The sequence below is a fragment of the Nomascus leucogenys genome, chromosome 11, assembly GCF_006542625.1.
Source record: "Nomascus leucogenys isolate Asia chromosome 11, Asia_NLE_v1, whole genome shotgun sequence".
NCBI classification, from domain to species: Eukaryota; Metazoa; Chordata; class Mammalia; order Primates; family Hylobatidae; genus Nomascus; species Nomascus leucogenys.
The window spans coordinates 80,410,839-80,437,683 of NC_044391.1; the positions used below are offsets into that span (position 1 = coordinate 80,410,839).

Here is a 26,845-nt window from a genome sequence, read left to right on the forward strand (position 1 = left end):
GACTGCAGCATCTTCCTAATAATCCTCACAGTTTTCAGCCTCTAGCTTTGACGCCCTCAAAATTCTGTTAGTAAAGCCTGAGGGCCCCCAGAAAGCGACGATGGTGCTGTGCTGGCAGACCGAATGTTTTTTAAAACACAAAGCTTGCAGTCCTGCTGCTGTGCTCGAAATCCTTGTATGGCTCTTCTTGAAACAGGTTTAGTGTTTCTACTGGAGTTCCTTCTTTCTCGTTCAATACAAACACATACACACCCAGTTCTGTTTCACGCTTTTGTCTTTATTATCCCTCGTAACTGCCCGCCTTGCAACCAATCCGCTCAAACAAGCACCCTGACTGACGCATTCTTACTCATTCTAGCCTGGGTTTCAACTTCAAGGAGCTTCAGCGCCCCTCACTCCCTTGCCCCGAAAGCTGGTTAAACTATGCACCTTTTCTCCCCTTTTCAAATGCCCTTTCCAGATATTTTTATGGAATTCAGTGCCATTTTCTGCCGCTGTTCTCACCACATTCATTCATCATGTTGAGTTTTAAAAGTACTAGCTTCTGTCGATTTCTCCAACTGAACTCTGAAATCTTTGAGGTCAGGGAGCTTGCCTCATTCTATTTTGTATTCCCAGTACGTGACGCATGGCTGGATACACCAGAAGTTGTCCGACCAAGTTTGTGGGTATTAAGAGTGGTCAAAGACGCTGGGGAGGGCAGTGCTGGGAGAAGGGCAGCGCGTGTCTTGGCGACCCCAGCGCAGGTCGAACTACTCCGGAGTCTGGTGTGGAGCCGAGAGGGAGGCCCGCACTTTTCTCCCGGCGGAGCTGCGCTGAGTCTGAAATAGGTGTACGCGTCAGCGGGGCAGGAAACGAAAAGACAGTGCGGTAATTGGTGGAAAGCTGGAAGTGGGCACCTCGAGGGGCTCAGCCGCACGAACACACTCACTCAGGGAAAGCGAACTACACCAGGACCTCTCATCGCCCGCCGGATCGGTTCTCCCAGAGCGCGCGGCCGCTTATATGGGCGTGGTCCTGCGTGGCCTGCCGGGGCGTCACGTGACGCCCAGAGTCATGTGACCGCCATCTGGACGGTGCTCCACGGGCGCTGCTTCCTGCCGGGGTTTGGAGTTGTCACCGCTTTCCCCTCTCAGTCTCCTGCGGGCGCAATGGAGGAGGAGGATGAGGAAGCGCGGGCGCTCCTGGCAGGCGGCCCTGACGAGGTCGACAGCGGTGCCCCCGCCGCCCCCGGGGCCCTGCCGGCCCTCTGCGACCCCAGTCGCCTGGCGCACCGGCTTTTGGTGCTGTTACTGATGTGCTTCCTTGGCTTCGGTGAGCCGCCCGGGTGGGTTGGGGCTAATCTTCAAGAAATGCCCTACTTTCTCTTCGAGGTAGATCGTCATCGTGGTCACTGGTGCCACGGGGCCTCAGCGCAGCTTCCGTCTTAAGCTCCTGGGCCTCCTCATTTTCCCCTTTGCGATTCCAGCCACACCTGTGGATGCTGCTAGTTACTCCGCGTCTGGAACGTGGAGGTCGAGGGACTGAGCCGGGCGAGTTTTGTCGCGCTCCTTTGCTCTTCAGTAAGTCCCAGGCCAGCGACTCGCCCTTGAGGCGATAGATATGACGGTAACTCCAGATTTTCAAGGTTCCTCTCTTGGCATACGTGGTCAGAGGAAATTCAGAAAGCTTTAACTGTTCCTAAACGACTTTTGTTTGTTTGGTTTTAGGTGAGACAGGGGCTTGTTCTGTCACCCAGCCCGGAGTGCAGTGCTGTGAACGTGGCTTACTGCAGCCTCCACCTCCTGGGCTCAAGCAATCCTCCCGCCTCATCCTCCCAAGTAGCTGGGACCACAGATGGAGCACCACCACACCCGGCTTTATTATTATTATTTTTAGACACAGGGTTTTACAATGTTGTCCAGCTTTTGAAAAACGTGAATGATTTCGTCAGCAGTCTTTTATATATTTTTCACCCTCTTTGAGAAAATGTGTGAGTGTGTCTTGCTGATAGCTTCAGTGAGTGGATATTGGTCTCTTAATCTTCCACTCTGCCACTGTGAAGCAATCATATTGGACTGGACTTGTGGTAGTCTTGACAGTGGTTGGTTTCACTTATGAAATCTGATGTCTCCGAAAACAGTTTCTTGATAATTAGAAAAAAATTTTCCTTTCTATGTTACAGTTTTTAATTTATTAAGCAAAATTCTAATATTAATTTGGTATGAATGTGTTTTTCAGGAGGCTAGCTGGAGCCCGTGTAATCAGCAGGTTTAAAAACATTATGGTGGATAACTATGCTACTGCTGAACATATAAGTAGACATGAAGGATGCTTTGGGCTTTGGTTTCCTTGCAACTCCTTTTTCCCCCCTCCCCTGTTTTTTAAAAGATGATGCCCATCCATTAGCTTTAAAGCAGGACGTTGAATCCTTAAAAGCGATTAAAGCAGGGTTTAGAAACAACAACAAAGAAAGAACAACAATAAAACATTAAAAAAATGGTCCCTACTCAAGCAGACAGACAGTTTTTGGTAAATTCTGGTTATCTGCCTAGATTTCAGAAGCCAGATTCATTCCTTTCTAATGACAGTTTTTATTGTCATTATAACCAATAGCCTCGTGTACTTGTAGAGTTAGTAGAGCTGTGGAGGTAATATTTTCTTGTAGCCTACCAAGGAGTCTCAATTATTTTATCTTTAAAATAAATCTGAGTGCATGGTCAGATCTCTCCCTACTTCTCTCTTTCCAATTCCCCCAAAGACATGTTTTAATTTAATCCTTTAGAATTCTCAGTTTCGTTTTTTTTTTCATTCCTGGCCCTGTATTCACTAAATTATTTGATTTTGGGTAGTTTGTAGAATTAGAGAACTTGTTTCAAATATTGGTTTTGTCAGAATGGTTACACTCCATTCCTTTGTCCTTAAGCTAACATTATTAGGAAACTGATGAGGTTGTTTGTAAAGTTTTTAGTCTATGTGTGTTTGTAAATAAGGAAATAAAATATAGATGCTTCATGAAGATGTTAATAAAATTGTATATGGTGAAGCATGATGAAAGTAAAATAGAAAAACATTTAATTGTTGATTGTTGACTTTTTAATTCAGGTTCCCAATATTTGCTGTGTATGAACACTACTAATTTATGGAAGTTATTTGATATAACTTAGAAAATACTAGCGGATAAGGAAGTGGTTCAGAAATATTTCTGTAGTGTCAACCTGTAGTATCAGCATTTAAAATTGTAATTTCAGTAGCAACTGCAACTTGAAACTTTTATATGGGAAGTATTATTACTTATAAAGTATTTGCTCTTTTCTAGGCAGCTATTTTTGCTATGATAATCCTGCTGCCCTTCAGACTCAAGTTAAACGAGTAAGTTGATTTTTCACCTTTGTTTCTTTTGTTTTCTTTAGAGCAAGTGTAGCGGTGGAGGCATTACCAACCCTCAGGTGCCCTAGCCTGAAGTGTCCGCTGAATCTATTTTGACATCTGTAGTCCGAAATCCACAAGTTGCAAGGGGTGTTCTTAAGTTGAAATGAGTTACCACAAATAATTCATTTATAGCACATATGTGACTTGAAATTGTTTCAGACCTTAGATAAATAATTATGTGGTATTTCCATAGTATTGTCAAAAATATGAGCAGGTTTTTGTTTGCATTTCACTCTCCCAGCGCGTAGTCACCCGAATGACAAATGATTTGTTAAGATAGCTTTTTGCCTTCTTAAATAGGTTTTAGTTGTTGTTTTGTTTTTTAAATGTGGATACTCATTGCAGAGGATTGTCCATGTCAGGATTTTTAGTCTGGTTTTGTATTGTAAAAACATACTTGATATTTACAGTTTTTTGGGTATTTAGTCTCTTTTCTTTGTAGGTTCTTTTTAACCTTTGGACAGGGAAAATGCATACGTTGGCCCTTTTCATTCTAGAATGAAAGAGAAAGGAAGTAGGAGGAGCATGCTTGAGGGGATGGAGAGGGTAGGGTAGGTAGGGATAGGCTAAGATTATCCTTGTATATGTGGGCGGACTCCCCAGTGCAGGTAGTATATAGAAGATATAGTCAGACAGAAGTGGTCCCTGTAGCAGGGTATCTGATCCTGGAATCCAGGAAGCCCCTGAAATGGCATGTGAACTCAAGAAGTTCCCGGGGTTCCCAGGTGTGACCATTTTTCTGGGCCAGGGACCATAGCTTTCATGAGATTCTCAAAGAAGTTAGTGAGACTTACAAATGGTTAAAAAAAAACTGCCCTTTACAGAAAGAAGAATGTAACTACTTTCCACTTTAGATTGTCATATTTTGATTTGTTAGTTGCTAAACTTAACTGTTTGGAAAAAAAAATAGTTTTATTTTCTTTTCATATAGGATATGCAAGTGAATACCACGAAATTCATGCTGCTGTATGCCTGGTATTCTTGGCCCAATGTAGTTTTGTGTTTCTTTGGTGGCTTTTTGATAGACCGAGTATTTGGAATACGGTAAGCTTGAAAAGAAACTATGGGTAAATCTTACCTGATTGTTAGAAAAATACAGAGCTAGATTAAGGTATTTATAGAAAGAGCTGAATAAACTTCTGTATTAACTAATAATTTGCTTGAGTTTTTAAAAAAATGATTTTTATATCTCTGGAATTGGTTTTTGAAACTTGGTATTTCAGTTCAGGTCAGGACTAGTAAATGCTGATGGTATAAGGTAACTCAGTTATCCATAGGAGAATTATACTCTCCCTTGGGATCAGATAAACCAGGTTCTGAATCTCGTCGTTGCCACTTTCTCTTCCTGGCTGTTCTGAGCTGTTTGCAGCTTCCTGAGCTTCAGTTCTCTCATTGCCAAAATACAGATGATTCCTACCTTGCAAGGTGGTTATGAGGATTAAGTGAGAGATGGATGTACAGTGTTGGGCACATAGGTAGTATGTGCTTCCTCCAGCCCCAGTGAGATTTTCTATTTCTGCTTTTCTTGGGATGTAAAACATTTCGTGACCACTTCTGTTAGATGCTGAGGAGGAAATAACACTATAAGCTTTGCCACTGTTCATCCTTATTATTGTGTGTATGTTCTTAGTGGAACCGAAGAGGAATATAGACTGGGAATATTTTCAGAAGGCAGAGACCAAGATGATGAAAGGTCTTTAAACCATGTCTGGTGGATAAAGATTACAGAAACTTTAAGAGTTTACACCTGGGGACTAACCTTCAAAATTTTTGAAGAGTTAGAGTATGAATGAAGAATCAAATTTATTTTGTTTGGTCTCAAGGGAGAGAATTAGCTTGAAACTTCTGGGGAACAGATTCCTTTTAATATGAGGAGTTTGCTTAGTCAGATTGGTAGGAGATGACAAGAATTCTCTTGGGACCATAGTAAATTTTCCAGTGCTAGAGAACATTCAGTAGAAGACGGCATGGCCATTTCACAAGGATCTTGAGAGAGGTCTAAGTTTAAGAAGGATGGTTTACCCTGATGGCCTTTAAGGACTCTTCTAATACTGGCATTTTATTATTCTAGGGCAACATTAATCAGATGTCCAGATTGTAGGATGTTAGATTTGTATAACATGGTTGGTATTTGTCCTTTTAAAAATTAGTTTTAGTTATCAAGAATTATAACCACTTAAAATTACTTACTGTAAAATTCCTTGGAATCAATCCTAAACTCTTAATAGAAATTTTATAAAGAATTTACATTTTTAAATAGTTTTGACCCTGGGAACTTCTTGAAGATTAGTTGATTAGTTTTATTTAAGAGATGATAATGATTTAAACTAGTACATGCCATTGCTAAAGCTTCTGGAATCCCCTTAGAAGTCTAGACTTCTGTAGATTTGCATTTAGTCTGAGAGTTGCTGGCTTCAGAGGGAGATGAGCCCTTTATTTTTCTTTCTTTGGAGGGAATACAGAGGGGGCAAAGAAAACCAAAGTGAATTATTACTAAAGGACTTTGTGGTTACTAATACTAATGTAAACAGAAATTAAGATTTTTTTTCTCTTTCTCTTTCTCATTCTCATTTTCATTCTCATTCTCATTCTTTCTTTCCCAAACAGATGGGGCACAATCATTTTTAGCTGCTTTGTATGCATTGGACAGGTAAGGAAGGCCAAAACATTCATTGATTATTGACAGTGACTTCTAAATTCTTATCTAATTAATTCCATTGGCAAAGATGTGTTTAATTGGTGCCTAGCTTAATTAAGCAGAACCCATAAATGCCCACGTGATATAATCCATAGTCTATTTTAAGCCTTCAAATAAGTGAACATTAATATTTTAACTTCACAGATTTATTAAGGAGAAATATTAAAACTGTTGTAGAAGTTGAGATTTATCATGTTCCTTTTGCTTCTCTTTAATACCTTGAATTTACTTTTTCATTGATTTGACATGAACTTCTACATTATAGGTTGTTTTTGCCCTGGGTGGAATATTTAATGTTTTTTGGCTGATGGAATTTGGAAGATTTGTATTTGGGTAAGTTATGCATAATTTAATTTATCCTAATGTATTATTGTTTTAGTGTTCATCTATGAAAGATCTTTAAAAAACCTTGTCTTTTCTGGGGAATTACTTCAAATCCTTGAAACCTAGCTTCATATGCATAAGAGTATTTCTTAGTTGTCTTAGTTTTCATTTAAAATAAGCAACAATTTTGAGTGGTCCTAATCAACTCTGTGTGGGGTTTGAGTATTAAATAGTTCTCTAGAAATGATATTTTTCCCAGGCAATTTGCCTGTTCTGTTGTATTAAAGACTATGATGTGAACCACTTTTAGAAAAGTATAGACCATCGATTTCTAGGTTGGTGACTGATGGACATTTCACTCTTTCTTAGCAAGCGACGTGAGGGTCCTTTCAACCCTGTCCAAGAGCTTTGCTTGAATGAGCACAATACGTGTAAGCTGACTATTCTGTGTGAATTCTTATAGACCAGTTGTTCTACCTGAATTGTATTGTCTGTTCAGTAAGCCTATTCTGAGACCAGCCTTGGGCTTGCTGCCCTGAGGGACCCAGATGACAGAACTGACTCAGTTTTAAAAGCATAACTTATTCAAGCTTTGCACAGGTGTCAGGAGCACGTAGACATAGCTGACATACCCCAAAAAGTACCGTAAGTGAGAGAGAAGGAAGAAGAATGTACGTAAAGTTATGACAGGGATTCAGAAACAGAAATGTGGTCAGAAATGGCCTTACAGATGAAGTACGCCTTGACAGAAGTACAGGATTTGGATTAGTAGAAGAGAGGGAAAATATTTTTGGGCTAGGACGGAGTCACAAGAAATAAGACTATTTCTTAGTTGTCTTAAGACTGTTTCTTAGTCCGTAATACTGAGGTGGCCTCGGTGTAAGGATATGGAGGAAGGGAGCTCCTAACTGAAGGCCCTTGGAGGAGAATCGTAAATATTGAAACTTACTGAAGGAAAATTAAAACCCAGGAAGTAGGAGAGTGTTGAATATGGAAAGTGAATGTGGGGATTGATTGATGGAGAGCTTTGCATATTGTTCTGAAAAGTGTGAGTTTTTATGTTTTCACAAAGCATGGACCACTTTTCCCACATCTGCATTTTATATAATATCGATGGTAATGTAGTAACCAAGACGACTCCTTTTATTGCCTGTTATGGTTATTATTGCAATATGTCATGTGACTCCAACACTTAGCAGTATAAAGCTACCATTTCATTATACTCATGGACTTTATGGGCAGAAATTCGGACAAAGTGTAGCACGGACAGCTTGTCTTTGCCTCTAGTGTCTGGGGCCTCAGCTGGTAAGATTCATGGAAGGGTGGGGGCTGGGATCATCTGAAAGCTTATTGACTCACATGTTTGGCACCTGGACTGGGATGCTTCAAAGACTGGGACTGCTGACTGGGGCACTTACATATGGCCTCTCTTTGTGGGTTACTGTCTCATAGCATGGGGATAGTGGTTCAGGGCTCCAAGTGCGAGTGTCGGAGTGAAAAGGTGGTCACTTTTTATAACTGAGCCTTGGGATCACACTGTCTCATTTCCACCATATTCTATTGGTTGAAGTAGTCACAAGCCCACTTGGATTCAAGGGGAGGGGACAGAGGCCCCATCTCTTGATAGGAGAATTGCCAACATTTTAAACCTGCTGCATTGCTAACTGTAGTATTTCTTTAAAGTTGTGACTTCTGGTTGTTTTTTTTTTTTTTCTATTTTTAGGATTGGTGGAGAGTCCTTAGCAGTTGCCCAGAATACGTATGCTGTGAGCTGGTTTAAAGGCAAAGAATTAAACCTGGTGTTTGGACTTCAACTTAGCATGGCTAGAATTGTAAGTATAATGAAAAGCCTGATGAAGCCAAATGGGAAGCAAAAGATTAAATCTTATAGTTCTCTTAAAAATCACAGGATGAAATGTATTTGTGTATGGTAAATTAGATATTAACTTTAGAACACAGCGTGGCATTTACCTTGAGTAAAGCATTTCTAACCTTATTTCATCTAGTAAACAGTCTAAAATGGCTGTGTACATTCATTAGTTCAAGGAATCTGAGCATAGGGAGGGATCCTGTAAGTTTTGTTGTCTAATTTCTTACCCATTTTTGGCTTCCCTGCTAGAACCTCTCCACATATGGCTGTCCAGGTTCTGTTTGCAATATTTCCAGGGATTGCAAGCTTGCTCTGTGATGAAGCAGCCCACCTACTTCCATGAACTTTATGAAGCATAACCTCACATAGCGATGAAACCTCCATTTACAAGTAGCTTTTACTGATGGCTCTGACTTTTGCTCTCTGTAGGTAAAGTTTACTTCCTCTGCTGTGCATCAGTGCTTTGCTCCTTTGTAGACAGCTCTTAAGTTCTTGGCTATATGTGCTCATTTCCTGTGGTTGCCTGAGCCATATGACATGGATCTCAGCTCCCTTACTGTGGTGCTCATGCCTCTCTGAACTTAATCTTAGTTAGCCAGTACTCCTGTTGGTATTTGGAACCTAGAAATGATCATGGTGTTTCAGGTTTCGTCTTAGAGGCTACCTAGGGGGAACAACATTATGGGTTTTGTTTGTTTGTTGTTTGTTTGAGACAGGGTCTCACTTTGTTGCCCAAGCTGGAGTGCAATGGTGCAATCTTGGCTCATTGAAGCCTTGACCTCCCAGGCTTGAGTGATTTTCCCACCTCAGCCTATAGAATAGCAGGACTACAGATGTGTACCACCATGCCCAGCTAATTTTTGTATTTTTTGTAGAGACAACATTATGTTTTTATTAATGCAAACTATAAGGTGTGTTGGCAGTCCCAAATCCCATTAGGTTTTTTCTCTCGTTAATTCCCATGAATAGTGTATTAAAAATTTTTTTTTTTTTTTGCCACAAAAAATCAAGCTTTCAAGCTTTGATTTTTAGTATATGTGCTGCCAAGGCGAGCAGAAGCTTTGACTTTTAATAAGTGTCATGAAAATACAACATAGTCTCAGAGAATAAGAACTTCAATATAAAAATATTTTCATATAATACTTCATCATGTGAGTATTTCTGTCTTTTTATACATGTAGGTTCTTTCTGATTTTTCACTATTATAAATAGTGCTATAGTCTTAACACACTCGCTATGAAAGTTCTATGCATCTCTTTTAGTCTCCTTAGGCTAAGTGGCTAGGAATGGAATTATTAAGTCAGAGTATTTGTTAGGTCATCTGAGGACTATTGAGAGATATTTCCACATTATCATTCCAGAGACATTTACATCCCCATCTGTGGGATATGAGAGGATCTCTTTTATTGTCGTATTGATAGTACAGGCTATTATTACTTTTAGAAAATTACTTTATCACTTTGATAGGAAACAGCTAAATATTTGAATTTGTAACTCTTAGGTAAATAGTGTGGTTTTCCATATTTTCTAAATTTTACCTATAAGCATATTCCCAAAGCCTTCATTACGAGTCTTGTGCAAGTCAAGATATGTTTATGGCAGTTTGTGAATCTAGTTGTCTAACAACTTTTTAAAAAAGGAAGTGAAATCAGTTGAGCAAGACTCAACTGACTTCATTCTGGTCACCAGGACATCAGGTTCTTTTCTGTGTCATTTTAAGTTAGCTATAATTCATTAAGCTGCATTCTGAGGAGCCCTAAGTTTCTCTCTTTTTCTATGTATGTATATTCTTTTGATGATAGAGCTGATAGGATTGCTAACGGAAAATATGTAGAGTGTGGGGGAAAAACAACGGAGGCGCTCAGGATGACAGCACAGTTTTTGCTTAAGCAACTGTGAGCTCTGTAACCTAGCTCTTGATATTCTGCCCACCATCCCCCAAACCAGCTCCTACTGTAGTTTTCACATCCTTAGTTAAAGGCAACTGGATTTTGGTCATGTTAGGTTAGACATGCCTACCAGTCATCCAAGTGGAAATGTTGAGTAGGCAGTTGCATACACAGGTGTAGAATTCAGGGGAAAAATCTGGGCAAGTGATGTAAGTTCAGGAGCAAGGAAAATGCTACTTAAAATTGCAAAACTTGGTAAGATCACCAAGACTGTGGATATTGAAAGAAAAGAGATGATGTCGATTGACCAAGCCCTGGGGCACTTCCCACATTTGCAGGTTGAGAAGATCGAGATGGAACCAACCAAAGGGCTCCATTGGGGTGGGCAGAAAGGCAAGGGGGAAACTATAGGCTGTGGTATCCCGAAACCCAAGAAAAGAAATCAAGGTGGAGAGGATGTCAGCTGTGTGAAATGCTATTGATAGGTCAGACACTACTGAAGACTGAGAAATGTACATGCCTTCAACAATGTTCTCACAGCAAATACAGTAGCAAATTTCACATGGCTGTTTCTTATAAAATACTAGCTAATGGCATTATTCAAATAAGCAACAAGGTAAACAGAGACCTACTGGAAGCTTTCTCTAATACCATCAAAAATATAAATTCCTCAAAGATATGACGTTGCCTTAATAATCCTTTCATTCCCAAATACCTATTTAAAATCTCTATTAACTATTTAAAATGTCTATTAAATAAAATAACATGACCTGGCTTAGCAAGTACTCAATAAATGTTTGTTGAAATAATGAGTTTTCAAGTAACAATAGTGAAGGAAAATTGAAAGGGTGCTGGATCTCCAGTCCCAAGCTAAGACATGAATACTAAGAAAAATGAGAACTCCACTGAAGGTATGTGGTATATGCTAATAGTTCAAGTGTCTAAACACAATCAAACTCAAAACCTCAGGCAATAGAAAAATCATGGAGAGGTAAACCCAGGACCTCTGTGGTCATTCTGGAGGCTGCACAGGGAACAAGAGAAGTGCAAAAAAGACGGAATCTATGTCACCCCCAGCAGCCCAATAATGGAATAGCTCTTGGACATTTTGATCATAAAATCATCTTATATGGACGCTAAATACATAAATCAGATAAAAGTTGAGCAGTGTTGGCTGAAACTGAGGTGGCTGCCTGCGATCTGGCTCATTTCACCTCCTCAAGATTTCCCTACCACTCTCATAATCCCTAAACTGCCTCTAAGAAGCCCCTGAGATTCCCTTCTAGAAACTCAGGACAACTTATGTGCAAGTATATTTATGCTCTGACTACTTCCCACCATGCCCACTGCTAACCACCTAGGGCAAGGCCCAATCGTCTCTGTTCTGGATTATTGCTATAGCTCCCTAACTGGTACTTTTGCTTTTGCCTTGTGGTCTGTTTTGAATATAGAGTGAGTCTGCCAGTATGAGTCTGTCAAACTATCACACCACTTCTCTACTCAAACCCCGATGGCTTCCTATCTCACACAGAATAAAAACTGAAAGTCCTTCTGTAGCTCCCCTTCTCACCATTTCCTCACTGGGACCTCATCTCATCCTCTCCCTTCTCCGTTTGCACTGTTCCAGCCTCTGCTGTCCTTGCCATTCCTTGAACTCTCCAGGCAAGCTCCTCTTGGGGCCTGTGCAGTGGCTATTCCTTCTGTCTGGAGTGCTCCTCCCTCAGGTATCCCCACAGTTCATTTCCTGCAAGTTTATACTCCAAAGTCACTTTCAGTCGGGAGGCCTCTATTCCCAATTTTATATTCTCCTTTCCAGCTTTATTTTTTTCTTATTTTTTAAAAGTACTTGTCAATATTTAATGTACTAGATATTTTACTTTTTTTTTTAACCAAAATAAGTTGGATATTTTTGTGCTTTTTTCTTCTTCTTTTTTTTTTTTTACAGAGTCTTGCTTCGTCACCCAGGCTAGAGTGCAGTGGCATGATATCAGCTCACTGCAACCTCTGCCGCCTGGGTTCAAGCAATTCTCCTGCCTCAGCCTCCTGAGTAGCTGGGATTGCAGGTGCCCATCACCCTGTCACCATGCCTGGCTGATTTTTGTATTTTTAGTAGAGACAGGGTTTCACTATGTTGGCCAGGCTGGTCTCAAACTCCTGACCTTGGGATCCACCCGCCTCGGCCTCCCAATATGCTGGGATTACAGGCATGAGCCACTGTGCCCAGCCACTTTATTCTTTATTGTATTCCCAATACCTGAAACAGTGACTGGCATGTAATAGGGGCTCAGTAATTGCTGAGTGAATGAATAAATGAATGAAGAATCATCTATTATAACTTTTACTGTCCTCTTTATGAACATTCAGAGGAAGATGTTTTTCCCCCAGATTTCGGTGCCAGGAAAAGTTGTGCTTTTTCTGTTACTGGTATATTTTTGTCTTAGATACTCTGGATTTTATAACTCATGTTTCACTTTTGCTTTGGCTGATAGGAAATACTACATGTATTATATTTTTTTTTATACTAGCAGTTTCTAATAAATTGGCTTTTTTTTTTCTGCTGTGGTAACTATCTGTGGCTTTATCTTGGTTTGTCAATTTTTTCTTGTAGTGTCTTTTAAGGAAATTACCTCCTGTTCAATTTTGATCCTGTTATACCCACTTCTGAGCTACCTCAAATCCCTTTTTTTGAACAAAGCAGAGGTATGTATGATTGAAAATGCTGTTGATTTTTTTCCCTTCTCATTTAGGGAAGTACAGTAAACATGAACCTCATGGGATGGCTGTATTCTAAGATTGAAGCTTTGTTGGGTTCTGCTGGTCACACAACCCTCGGGATCACACTTATGATTGGTGAGTGAATCCCATGTCCCACATCTCTCCTCTCCTGAAAGCTTGTCATAGGAGGTATCATAGCAGGGAGGAAGGAACACTGGAATTTCTATCTACTTTGGTTATAGTTTTGTCTCCATGGTTCTAATGAACTCTTCGACACAACTAGAAATAGGCTATCATTTACCCCGTTTGTATATTAATTTCCACTTTCTGAAAATGGATTTAAAGTTTCTTAAAACGGATAGCCTTAGTCCTTGTTCTCTACTTTATTTTGTTTTTATTTGTTTTTGAGACAGAGTCTTGCTCTGTCGCTCAGGCTGGAGTGCAGTGGCGTGATCTCGGCTCACTGCAACCTCTGCCTCCTGGGGCCAAGCAATTCTCCTGCCTCAGCCTCCCGAGTAGCTGGGATTACAGGCTCCTGCCACCATGCCTGGCTAATTTTTGTATTTTTAGTAGAGATGGAGTTTCACCATGTTGGCCAGGCTGGTCTCGAACTCCTGACCTCAGGGGATCCGCTTACTTCGGCCTCCCAGAGTGCTGGGATTACAGGCGTGAGCCACCGCACCCGGCCTGTTGTCTACTTTAATATTGTCAATTGCATCTTGTACATACAAAGAGATCATGTATGTAAAAATTTTTTGAGAACAACCTGAGAATTTATTCATACATACAAAGAGATTATGTATGTAAAAACTCTTTGAGAACAACCTGAGAATTTATTCAGGTAAGATGTCAATTAAAAGTTTATAGCAGCTGGGCGCGGTGGCTCACACCTATAATCCCAGCACTTTGGGAGGCCGAGGTGGGCGGATCACCTGAGGTTGGGAGTTGTAGACCAGCCTGACCAACATGGAGAAACCCTGTCTCTACTAAAAATACAAAAATTAGCTGGGCGTGGTGGCGCATGCCTGTAATCCCAGCTACTCAGGAGGCTGAGGCAGGAGAATCACTTGAACCTGGGAGGTGGAGGTTGAGGTGAGCTGAGATCACGCCATTGCACTCCAGCCTGGGCAACAAGAGCAAAACTCTGTCTCAAAACAAACAAACAAACAAAAAAAAAAACAACCAACCAAACAAACAAAATGTTCATAGCATAAGGGAGAATTGTTTCCTTTTAATTAAATACTGACCTTTTCAGTCAGTGTGCCTGGAAAGCTTAGATTTTATGGAAGTTTGATGTGATATGATATGGTCGAAAAAACACTAAGTTGGGAGTCAGGAGCCCTGGGCTCTAATGCTAGCTCTAACTAGTTCTGTCATCTTGGATAAGAAAGTTAACCTTTTGTGTCTCAGCTTTCTTTTCTTTATAATTACAATTCTTTCAACAAGACTATATAGGCCACTACTGTCCCTAAGTTCTCTTAGCCATTGCTCCATGGTGCTAGTTGCTGGGTGGGTCACTGGGAAGGGCACGAGGCCTTCAGGGTTTACCACTTTGGCTTTTTCTCTGGGCAGGCAGTTTGTCTAACTGAACCCTGTGGTGTGCATTTGGCTGTTTGCAGGGCTCTAGAGAGACCTGTGTAATGATAGGGTGAAAGTTCTGTGCCCAAGATGTGCACATCTTTTATTCCCTTTTTCCCCAATTTTTAAATTGACACATAATTATACATATTTATGGGTACAATTTGATGTTTCCATACACAGATACATTGTATAACCATCAAATCAGAGTATGTAGCATATCCATCACCTCATGCGTCTATCACTTTTTTGTAGTGACAACACTCAAACCCTCTCTTCTAGCTATTTTGTAATGTATAATCCCTTACTGTTAACCATAGTCATCCTGCTGTGCAATAGAACACCAGAATTTACTCCTCCTAATTGTAACTTTGTACTCCTTGATTAATCTCTCCCTGTCCTCCTTTCTCCAATCTCCTCCCCAGTCTCTAGTTAAACCACTGATCTACTCACTACTTCTATAAGATCAGGTTTTTTTAAATATATATATTTTTTATTCCACATATGAGTAGTATTTGTCTTTCTGTGTTTTATTCCTTATAATTCCTTGATCCATACAGCCTGGTAAAAGAAGACAGTGCAGTGGTAATCCTAAACAGGCATGCATATTTAAAGATTGTTTCAAAGTCTCCCTCTCAAATCCTTTGCCTTACTTAAAATCCTTTTTACTCTTAAATGCTTCTTAGTATTCCATCTAATTTCCTCCACAATGGGGAATTTTAGAGTAAGACTTTTAGAGCCAGAAAAGACCTGCGCCATCATCAAGTCAAATCATTTTGTTTAAAACTGGGGAAATTGAATCCAAAAGAGCTTATGTTCCATGTCCAAGGTGATTCAGCTCATTAGAGCTCATGTCTACTGATGCTCATTTCAGCGAATTTTCAACCGACCTGTAGTAGGGCAGCCAATTAAAGATTCGTTTATTTTGTTAAGCTTCTTTTGGAAATTCTTCCTGAGAAGTGTATCATTATTCACTCTTTATCCTGATTTTCTGTAGTAATGTGAGATTGGTATTAGAGAGAAATGCTGATCTCACAGAAAGTAGCTTGAGAGTACCGAGCTTTGGGAGGATGGGGCACTTGGGCTGCCAGAGGGCAGGAGCAAAGGCCGTGGACTCTGGGAAAGCATCGGAAGGAAGAGAGGTAGTTAAAGAGCCTAACGTGGCTTCATCATTTTTTTCCTGGTGTCCATTGACAATTTGGTGCTTAGACTGAATGAAGAAATGAGGACTAATTCAGTAGCTGCTCATTAGTTTTTTTCAGTCTATATTCTGCATTATAGGACTAGACTAGTTTTTTCTAGTCTTTTCCTTTTAATATTTAACTTTGAACTGTGAAATAATGGAGTAAAAGCTACTACTGTTTGCTGAGTATTTGAATGTACTCTTCCTCTTTTGTCCCGATTTAGTAATTGCAGATTTTTCTCATGTCTTTATGTGACATCCCTTTCAGTTGCTGTTTTCTGCTGTTTATGTAATGTACTTCTCTTTAGGAACCTTCTGTTTGGTTCTCTTTTGAAAGTCTGTTTTTCTTTTTTTTTTTTTTTTTTTAAATTTAGGGGGTATAACGTGTATTCTTTCACTAATCTGTGCCTTGGCTCTTGCCTACTTGGATCAGAGAGCAGAGAGAATCCTTCATAAAGAACAAGGAAAAACAGGTATGTCTAAATGAAAGAATGGGACTTAGGGGAATTATGGCCTTTGTGAGATTTTAAAATGAGATCTAAGTTCGTAACGAAGTGTTGTAAAACCAGGTGGAGCTTAAGACATGATTTTTACTTTTTATTTCCAAATTGATTTCCACTTTTCTAAATTTTTAGATGTATTTTCTTTTCCCCTTAAATCTTTTGGCAGAATTTACATTCTCGATTGTGTATTTGCAAAATGGTTATTGTTCTTGGAAAGGAGCAGGGAAGGTAGATGCCAGTCTTAGGTTTTGCTTTTTCTTATGTCTTTGTAAGTTATCCCAGAAATGATGTTTGTGTAATTTACTAGAAAAGTATTTTTTAAATTGAATTGCAAAGATTAATCACAAGATTTTAAAAAATAATCCTGACTATAGATGAAAGCTCCTTAGGTATGCAAAATTATGCTGATAGTGTCTTCCCTTTCTTCTCTAAGGTGAAGTTATTAAATTAACTGATGTAAAGGACTTCTCCTTACCCCTGTGGCTTATATTTATCATCTGTGTCTGCTACTACGTTGCTGTGTTCCCTTTTATTGGACTTGGGAAGTGAGTATTCTCTATGTTTCCATTATTTCTTGTCTAAATTATCATGAGAGTTCAATCACATAAATGTAGTTTTTAAAGCAGTAAATCTTGCTTCTCTGGTTATAGTTTATATTTTCATGGGAATTACTTTAGATCCTGGGATATACATTTTCTTTCAGCTTAAGGTTTAGTACTGGTTTTATACTTTTATTATTCTTTTGAAGAAATATCTGTATTACTCCACTCTCATGCTGCTAATAAAAAACTGCCTGAGATTGGGTAATTTATAAAGGGAAAAGGTTTAATTGACTCACAGTTCCATAGGGCCGGGAAGGCCTCAGGAAACTTATAACCATGGCGGAAAGGGAAGCAAACATATCCTTCACATGGCGGCAGGAGAGAGAAATGAGTGCCAGCAGGGGAAATGCCAGATGCTTATAAAATCATCAAATCTTGTGAGAACTCACTTACTATCACGAGAACAGCTTGGGGGAAACCACTCCCATGATTCAATTACCTTCTACAGGGTCGCTTCCATGACAGGTGGGGATTATGGGGATTACAATTCAAGATGAGCTTTGGATGGGGACACAGCCAAACCATATCAATACCTAATAATTTTTGATTCATAATACTGATTTGTTTTAATAGTTGATTTTAGACTAGTATTCTTTTTCATTCCCTCTTTATTCCTTGGTTGCAAAGTCTCTTACTGAGAATGGAGACTGTTTATTGGTGCACTGTGCCTGGGAACATCTCTATTTATTAGGACTGTAATTCTGCCAGACTTAAATTCTGGGTTCAAAGCAAATTCTTCTTTGCTTTATCTTCTACTTTTCTCTCCCTTTTGATTGGCAGCTGCTTAAGCAGAGCGATGTGAGTGTGTTTGTGTAGGTGTATGGTTTATACCCTTTCAGTTCAGGCTGTCCCTTTAAATAATTTGAGACAAGAACCCTATTTATTATTTAGCAAAGAACCCATTCATTACTGCTTTTAAGGAAAAGAAGCAGCCTTAAGTCCCTGTGGTAGTATATTTGATTTTCTGAAAATTTGTGTGTATTCCTTGCTGCATACCAGAGAAGGAAAAAAAATAAGCATCATATTTTATTTAGTCAGTAAACATTAATATAAATACTGAAGCTTTAGCAGATTGCCTGAAGGTGAATATAAATCAGGTGGGAGAATAGTATCAAGAAAGAAGCTAATTAAACTTGAGTTATTTTTATTCAACTTTATTTTTTGAAAACAGAGTAGTTCTCTCTAGTGTGCTAACTTCTCTGTCTTTTTAATTTTAGAGTTTTCTTTACAGAGAAATTTGGATTTTCTTCCCAGGCAGCAAGTGCAATTAACAGGTATTTTTAAATTAACTTTGTAAGTGCCTATTGCATGTGAAGTGTGGGTCTTTATAATCAAATGTTATAAGAAGCAAAAAAGATGTATGTGACCTAATATTTCTAAAGTGCGAAACTGGGACTACATTGGGCCTTGAATCCTGAGTGGCCGTGTTTAAATTAGTGGAAAACCAAAGAAGTCTTGGACTGCTTTTTAATTTTTTGATGAGCATTTTATAAGAATGTTAAATGAGTTAGGATTTGCTTTGCCTGATGTTTTCAAGACTTTCTTGAAACTGATGTTTGACTGTGTTGCATTTCATGAAATGTCTTATGTGTTCTCTGGGCAGTGTTGTATATATCATATCAGCTCCCATGTCCCCGGTATTTGGGCTCCTGGTGGATAAAACAGGGAAGAACATCATCTGGGTTCTTTGCGCGGTAGCAGCCACTCTTGTGTCCCACATGATGCTGGCCTTTACGATGTGGAACCCTTGGATTGCTATGGTAACGTCTGTGTTAGTACGTGGTGGGGTCAGGGCTTCAGCAAGGAGTCTGTCATGTTCATCTAAGTAGGCACGCTCAGCAAATTCGGATGACAAGGCCTACGATAGTGGGGAAACGACAACTCGATTCCAATTTCTACAAAATAATTATTTTTTAAAGTATAATTATGAATTATTAACATATAAGGTATCTTTTAATTTCATTTGGTTTATTTAACCAGTTAACTTCAGTGCTGAAAGAGAATTTGAAATAAAGTAGCCTTATAAAAGCCAGAATGCTTATTAATCCCATTTGTTTTTCTAAAATAAGTGACTTAAAACAAGGCATTCCATCATAGATGGCAAAAAAACAAAAATCTGTTGGACCAGTAACTCTTCTTTTTCTTTGACTTGCTTAGTAGGTTAAAAAGTGATAATGAATTCAAGTTTTTGTTATTGTTCTTCAAAACGTCATTTTTAAGACCCGAGGCTCTAGTGCTGCATTTTCTACCTGTTAATAAAGGAATATCTGGAACATAAATATTTGTGCAGTGAGTGGGAATTTCTGTAGAAGTGTTTCAACAGATACAGTACAGACTCCTAGAAGTAGAGATGCTACAGCAGGGGGTTTGCATATTTAACATCTTGGTAGAGATTGTGAAACTTTCTCCAATAACTTTCTACCCATTTATAACTTTAGTAATATACAAATGTGACTTTTTTTAGTATCCTTGCTAGTATTGGGCATTGTCATTGTTTTAATCTTTGCCAATCTGATAGGTATAAGTGATACTCATTTAAATTTAAATCACAGTATTTCTTTTTTAATTGAAGAAAAAATCAGCATTAAGTGAGGTTTACCAAGCATTGGTGGTGATTACTGGGTATTGGTGACTCAGATGCATGATGATGGACTGTTGGCATGATATTGCCTTGATTGCCTAATCTGTAACTCTTAATAAATACTGGAAAATTAGCTTGCCTGAAACATTGGTAAGAACTTTTTAAAAATTACCTTTATTTTCTTACTTGGTCCTTGACTGCATCTTGGGCCCCAGCCAGTTATATATGCATATGATATGATGACAAATGAAAATGGTTAAGACAGCATGTATCTTCTCACTGGAGGGATACTCTTAGGGCAGAGACTTTTTTGTATATTTTGAATATGAATTTTGGCCTAATCACAACAAAATTTGCTTGAATATTTATATATTAACTACTCTGTCACTTTTGCTAATCTGCATTAAAGGAAAATCACCTTTTGGTTAATGTAAGACCATGACCTTTTTCTGCGTTGCTTTCTATAGTGTCTTCTGGGACTCTCCTATTCATTGCTTGCCTGTGCATTGTGGCCAATGGTAGCATTTGTAGTTCCTGAACATCAGCTGGGAACTGCATATGGCTTGTAAGTATTTATGCTGTGGATCGTATATGTCTGTCTGCTATGTCAATTTAATTATCATATAAAACTCCAGGTCTGAATCTAGTCGTCATCCAGCCTCTGGGGTAGCGCTGAACCTGGAGATAACTGGAAAAGTCAGTAAATCTATTTAAGATACTGTTGTGGCCACAAAGGAGCCTCCAGCAAGAGGGCTGGAGTAAAGCTAACCCAGAAGAGGTCCTTGCTGACATTACAATCTCCCTGCCTGTTCATGTGAGGCTTCTCCGTGAGAAGCTGAGTCCATTCCCTGGCACAGAAAGGCAGAAGGGGGAAACCACACCTGTGGTTGGTATTCACATGGCCCTTCTTTGATTCAGCACAAAGGTATTGAATCCACATTGCACTTAATGAGACAAGCTCCTTTACCTTTGAGCAGTCTAGTAGTGGAAATAGTTATGGGATAAAAACCAATCCAGAATCGAATCAAGTCATCCCTGGTGGAAAACATCTCTAAACACAAATAGTATATGGTTCACAGATGCTAATATTTATAGTGAAGTGTTAGCCTATGTGTGAAGACTTTTGAAAATGAAATGTGTCTTTATATTCCATTGTAGCATGCAGTCCATTCAGAATCTTGGGTTGGCCATCGTTTCCATCATTGCTGGTATGATACTGGATTCTCGGGGGTATTTGTTTTTAGAAGTGTTCTTCATTGCCTGTGTTTCTTGTGAGTATTCCGTGTGACAACATTTTGTTTCTTTTACTACATAACAGAATGTTCTTATTTTTACTTAGGCATATCTCCCAGATTTGCCTAATTCTCGCCTGTGTATTAGAATTTCATAGCTGGTGACTTTCTAGCCCTCTGAAGATTCACAGGCATTTTTCAGGAGATTCCCATCCTTAAAGGCAGTGACTGAGTTGGTTTCATATTCTGTTTTAACTATTTACAGTATAAAAAAAAAGCATTTTCCCACTTAAAGTGGAAAAATTTGAAGAGTCCTGAGTATATCCTTAGTATGACTATGTGGAAACGTTGGTGTGATTTAGGTGTGAGTACTCATGGTTATTCATTAGGCATTTCTAACTGACTTTTATTTTTAGTCCATAATTTAGTTTTTACCTGTAATTTCATTGGTTTGAAATAGGAAGCATTAGGAAACTTGAAAAATATATAAAAATAATAGCATTTGTCCATAGACAATCTTTACCATACGTATAAATTGTGCTTATCTGAAAAGAAAATTCTACTTAACACATCAAGATGTCTTTTATACTTCAATATTGTGCTTAAAATGACAAACCACAATGATGATTTTATCAAACTTTGTTTTCATTTACAGGGAATAAAGACTATCCATACCTGAAGTGTGGTATTTGCAGATAATTGCTTTTGAGTTGCCTTGAGTGCATTTTATTATCTCATAAATAAACGTGCTTGTTTTAGAAACAAGGACATCAAGTTTTAAAAGTAAATGTTTTAAAAAGTGGGTCATATAAGAATTTCAAACATTAAATCATAAAATGTTTTTTGTCTATTTTTGATGCTGCAGCATGTGGTTAAATGTCAGTCCACAGTTCAGCACATACTCAGGTCTCAAAGAAAACAATGTGCCATTTGAGTATGTTTTTCTGTTATTTTATTTTATTATTATTACTTTTTTAGAGACAGGATTTGTCTCTGTTGCCCAGGCTGGAATGCAGTGGAGCAATCACAGCTCAATGTAACTTTGAGCTGTGGAGTTCAAGTGATCCTCCCACCCCAGCCTCCATAGTAGCTAAGACTACAGGTGTGCACCACCATGCTTGGCTAATTTTTAAATTTTTTGTGAAGATGCTGTCTCACTGTGTTGTCCAGGCTGGACTTGAACTCCTGGCCTCAAGCGCTCCTCCTGCCTTTGGGATTACAGGCATGAGCCAAAATAATAAAATAATAGGCCTGCCCTATTATTTTAAAGTAAATTAAACAGTGTTCTTCACTTATTAAAGGAAAAAGCCAAGGGAAAACTTGAATTTTGAGGTCTTGATTGATTTGAGTCTAATGATCACATTTTAATGTTTGGTTGCTTAAAATTTGTAAAGTGGACATGGCATTTTCAGACTTAAAGCCCCCAAAAGACTACTGTTTGGCTTCCTCTGAAATGATAAACAATCGGGGGCTGGCAGGAGTTTTTGGTAAGTCCTGGAAAGGACCAGCAGTGAGAAAGGGAGAGGAAAGAGGGGCAGGGCTAGGCTGTGGCTTGATCGGCTCCCTTTTTTGTAGGGGCCTCAACTTCTTTGTGTCTGGCCCTGCCACCCCTGGGCTGAGGAGCCCTTGGAGAAAATGGTGTGTAACTTATTTTTAGTGCCTTTGGAAAATAAAATAATGGGAATAATATTTTTATTTTAAATAGCAATTAATAAAGGTTTGATTGTGTCTAAGCTGTGCTTTGTGGTTGATTACATAGGAATCATTGAGAAGAAATACATATCTGAAGGGCCCTATATTTTTTCACTCCTAGTGTCACTTTTATCTGTGGTCTCACTCTATTTGGTGAATCGTGCCCAGGGTAAGTAGAAGATCTGATATTTGCTTCTTAAACCGCAGTGGATTATCTTGTGGGGTCTCTGGGTCTGCCTCTTTGGGGGCCAGTGCTTTAGTCCATGCAGTAATGACTTTCTGTTCATAATGATGGAAACACATTTGATTATGTAAAATATAGTTGTGTTTTCTGGGCCTTCATATTTATTAAAATTTCTGTCATTTTTTTAAATCTTCTAGCCAGATCAGTTTCTTATAAAATCTTAGATGTTATTTTTATATTAACATAAAGAAATATAGCATTTAAAAAGTAACCTAAAGCCCCTCTGTGTTATTGTCCTACATTTAAAAAAATCAGAACTAAGCAAATTTATAGCTATAATTTACATTTTAAGGTTCAAGATGTTTGGTTTAGAATTAGAAATTACAGATTTTTTTTTTCTTTTGCTAATTCATGCTGTATGCATTAGTGCATTTTTTTTGTTGTTGTTATTGATAAGATTTTGATGTTGTCCTTAGTAATTTTTCTACCTGCTTGCTCCTAAAGAGTATTATATATTTAGTAGAATATAATATACATGCTGTGTAAATAATTTTAGGTCATTTCCTTTTTTTTTTTTTAAATAGTTTTTTGTTCTTTTCTTTTTTTTTTTTTTTAACAGAGTCTCACTCTGTCACCCAGGCTGGAGTGCAGTGGTGCGATCACAGCTCACTGCGCCCTCAACCTCCCAGGCTCAAGTGATCCTCCCACTTTAGCCTCCCAAACAGCTGGGACTATAGATGTATGCCACCACACCCAGCTAATTTTAAAATTTTTTGTAGATATGGGGTCCCTCTATGTTGCCCAGGCTGGTTTCAAACTCCTGAGCTCAAGCAATCCTCCTGCCTTAGCCTGGGATTTACAGGTGTGAGCTACCACACCTGTTCATTTCCTTTAATTTCTCTTAATTTTCACTATTATTGAATATTAATACAATGTCCTAATTAACAACACTTGAAGCAATACATAAGTCTAAACTTAAAAAAATGCTTAAATTAAGGGGTGATTATTTATATCACACAAGAATTTCATTTTTTCCCTTTGGGAAGGTTCCAGTAGATATACCGTTACTTTTTCATTGTTGATAGCTTTTTCTATTAAAATACAGTATATCTATGCAAATAGTTGCATGTATGTGTGTATGGTTGAAATTTACTTACTGATAATACTTATATGGAAAAGATCTATGTTTATTTGTGTTTTAGGTGGGAACCTAAATTATTCTGCAAGACAAAGGGAAGAAATAAAATTTTCCCATACTGAGTAAGTATTAAAAGGGTTAAAAGTTGTTTTTATTTTTGAAATCTTAAATATGAGCATTTCACTTCAAGGTTTGGGCTTTGAAGTTTTTTTTTTTTTTGATTCTCATGCCCGTCATCCAGGGTGGAGTGTAGTGGCATGGTCACAGCTCACTGAAGCCTCAACTTCCTCGGCTCAGGCAGTCCTCCCATCTCAGCCTCCCAAGTAGCTGGGACTGCAGGTGTGTGCCACCAAGTCTGGCTGATTTTTCGTATTTTTAGTAGAGATGGGGTTTTGTCATGTTGCCCAGGCTGGTCTAGAACTCCTGGGCTCAAGCGATCTGCCTACATCGGCCTCCCAAAGTGCTGGGATTACAGATGTGAGCCACTGCACCTGGCCTGGGCTTTGAACTTCTAAGAGATTAGTCTTCCTTGAGTTTTGAGAGCTAACTATTATGTGTGTGGAACTATTATAACAACATTCTTGTTTGCTTCAGAAAATTAAAAAATGGATATTAAGGCTTAAAACGAAGGAAAAAAATAATTGGGTTTAAGTTGCTCTCTGTGAGACAGACAGAGAGAGAGAGAGAGAGAGAGAGAGAGAGATCGATCTATAGTACTTGTAATTTATTGGAGGAAAGGCCTTCGTCCTGAGGTCCTGGACTGGGCTTACCCTTCCATTCTCTCAGATACTTTCTTTTTCTTAAGTAGTTGATAATTTTTCATCTTCTTCTGGTACCAATATGTGGTTCTGTGTTCTCTGATTCATTTGGAAGAGATTTAAGTATATAGCGTGGTAATTAAGTTAACTTATTTCTTTTTCTAAAAGTATATACTGAAACATAATAGTGATTTTGTTTCCTGTTATTTCTAATATTTTTAGACATTGAAATTTTTATGATTTTAAACATTTATTTGTAAATATATATACCATGTGATTGGAATTGTTGTGACTTTTGACTAGGTTAAAATCTGGTAGAATAGTCTGTTTTTTTGAGATGGGGGTGGTTTTGGTCATATTAAATTCCCTTTTAACAAATACATCTCAAAATAATCAGAAGTATGAGTTTTGAATATCTTTATGATAGTCATATTATGTTAAAAGTTTGGAAACAACATAAATGTCTTAGAGTAGGGAAAATGGTTAAATATATCATGACACATCCATGTGATATGTTGTTAAAACCATGTTTTAGAAGGATTTTTAATGTCATAGATGCTTAACAGGCTGTATGCTAAGTAAACAAAAGATAAAAATGCAAATATAATATCCTAATTTTATTCAGGAAAAAGTATGCTGTCACGTGCTTGTTTTAAACCCAATTACTTATGTATAACAGAAAAGATAACACTAGAAATAATCTCATATTAATTGAAACCTCAGAATATTAATTAAAAACTCAGAATATTTTTCAGATTTTCTACATTGATCTTTTGTGACTTTTAGAATCAAGAAGAGTTAAAAAATTATTCAGAAAAAAGTGTGTAGCTTAGTATTTGCTATTACATGTCTTGTAATGCTTGGTTTTCAATTTATAAGGCAGGTGAGCTTCATGTTTTTTTCTTCCTCTTTTTGATAATTTATTGCATTATGTTTTGCAGATGAGAAGTTTAAATGAATGTGTCATGAGAATGGGCTTAACACATCGTTGGTTTGAAAACCTCCATTTTTAAAAATTTAGAGTTTAGTCATTAGAAAAAATAATGGACTGGAAAGTTATATTTATATCCAAATATACCTATTTCAAAGTGTATTTGTGAGGCCTGTGTTAGCCTGTGTCTTTTGTATTGTGTGTTGCTAAAGAATTCTACTTTTAGTAGGCTAATCAACAATGAAAGGGTTAGAAAATTGCTGTGGAACATCCAGGTGAACTTCAGGAAGGACAGTGAAAAATGGAAAACATTGGCGCTTCTGTTGGGATAATCTTCATTAGGTATATATCTTAGGGATACAGCCTTTTCTTTATCTTACAGCAGGAAAAAAAACTTTTGAGGGGAATAGAAGGGCTGTGTTACACAAAATAAACAATGGCATTGTCATAGGCCTTCCTTTTAGTAGTAGGGCATAATGCTAGGGAATATGTGAAGATGTTTTTATGAAGTCTCTTTCTGATCATGACCAATAGCTTGCACTCTATTCTGTAGTCATGTGGATTGCTGAGCAATGACCCTTTTCAGTTTATTTCTTTGTTGCTGAGGACCCTAATTACTTAAGGATGTAATTTTATAGTATAAACTTTCTGTACAGTTTTTCTTATAGTCTAATAACTAAAAAGTGTCCTTCAAATTATAATCGCCTATGTACATGGATAAATTAAAACACTGCACACGGAGTACTTGATGTCTTCCTTTGATTTAAAAAAAATACAAAAACACTGATTTTAACTCTTATTCATGCAGAAGATTATCTAGAAGAAAACCCAAGTTAGAATAAAGAGAACTTGCCCAATTACAGTCATTGAAAGATTATGGAGGTAGCTTTTTCTCCACAGTAGAACTTTAAATAACATATGTGGTTTTTTTAATATTAAATAAGAGTATGAAGCTTCTCTGACAAACTTTAAATACTTTTTAATATTTTTCAGCCTTAACGTATTATTTGTTAAAGTCAAGGAATGCAGATATTTTAGACAAAATATTAAACGAATATATTTAGCTGATTATATTGTTTAAAGCACATGGCATGATATTGTAAGCGTAAATGTTTGGGAACAGATTGAAAGTACGTTCGTTATGCAAGGTAGCTTGGCAGCTTTATTTACATCTGTTTTTCTGACTTAAGTTCGTTGTATTGATATGACTTGTCTCTGTGTCCTCACCCAAATCTCATCTCGAATTGTAGTCCCTATGTGTTCGAGGGAGGGACCTGGTGGGAGGTGATTGGATCATGGGGGCGGTTTCTCCCATGCTGTTCTCGTGATAGTGAGGGAATTCTCATGAGATCTGATGTTTTAAAAGTGTGGCACTTCCCCTTCACGCCCTCTGTCTCTCCTACCACCATGTAAGATGTGCCTTGCTTCCTCTTTGCCTTCTTCCATTATTTTAAGTTTCCTGAGGCCTCCCAGCCACGTGGAAGTGTGAGTCAATTAAACCCCTCTAATTTACAAATTACCCAGTCTCAGGTAGTATCTTTATGGCAGTATGAGAA

The 26,845-nt window shown here is 38.2% G+C and overlaps 1 protein-coding gene across 3 annotated transcripts; it reads left to right on the forward strand.

The window, feature by feature from the left end:
• Window positions 1–264: 264 nt before the first annotated feature.
• MFSD1 (major facilitator superfamily domain containing 1) lies at window positions 265–26,033 on the forward strand. 3 transcript variants are annotated; one of them, XM_030822760.1, is made up of 16 exons: window positions 265–1,314; window positions 3,299–3,351; window positions 4,343–4,455; window positions 6,019–6,061; window positions 6,375–6,442; window positions 8,157–8,265; window positions 12,940–13,042; window positions 16,043–16,141; window positions 16,605–16,716; window positions 17,991–18,047; window positions 18,377–18,533; window positions 19,822–19,919; window positions 20,513–20,625; window positions 22,400–22,447; window positions 23,665–23,722; window positions 25,300–26,033. In XM_030822760.1, the coding sequence occupies exons 1-16, from the start codon at window positions 1,152–1,154 to the stop codon at window positions 25,301–25,303; spliced, it is 1,398 nt and encodes a 465-aa protein (XP_030678620.1). In that variant the 5' UTR covers window positions 265–1,151; the 3' UTR covers window positions 25,304–26,033. The 3 variants fall into 3 exon arrangements, with proteins under 3 accessions (XP_030678620.1, XP_012366180.1, XP_030678621.1); XM_012510726.1 differs by lacking the exon at window positions 4,343–4,455 and having other exon boundaries at window positions 1,052–1,314; XM_030822761.1 differs by lacking the exons at window positions 4,343–4,455; window positions 25,300–26,033 and having other exon boundaries at window positions 1,078–1,314; window positions 3,303–3,351; window positions 23,665–23,726.
• Window positions 26,034–26,845: the final 812 nt, after the last annotated feature.

Bases quoted from the DNA above. Each gene is read 5' to 3' on its own strand.
- MFSD1 (XM_030822760.1), top strand. From the start codon at position 1,152: ATGGAGGAGGAGGATGAGGAAGCGCGGGCGCTCCTGGCAGGCGGCCCT. The intron at 16,717-17,990 runs GTGAGTATTCTC...TTTTAATTTTAG, and splicing joins CCTTTTATTGGACTTGGGAA to AGTTTTCTTTACAGAGAAAT. The intron at 20,626-22,399 runs GTGAGTATTCCG...TTTCACTCCTAG, and splicing joins CTTCATTGCCTGTGTTTCTT to TGTCACTTTTATCTGTGGTC.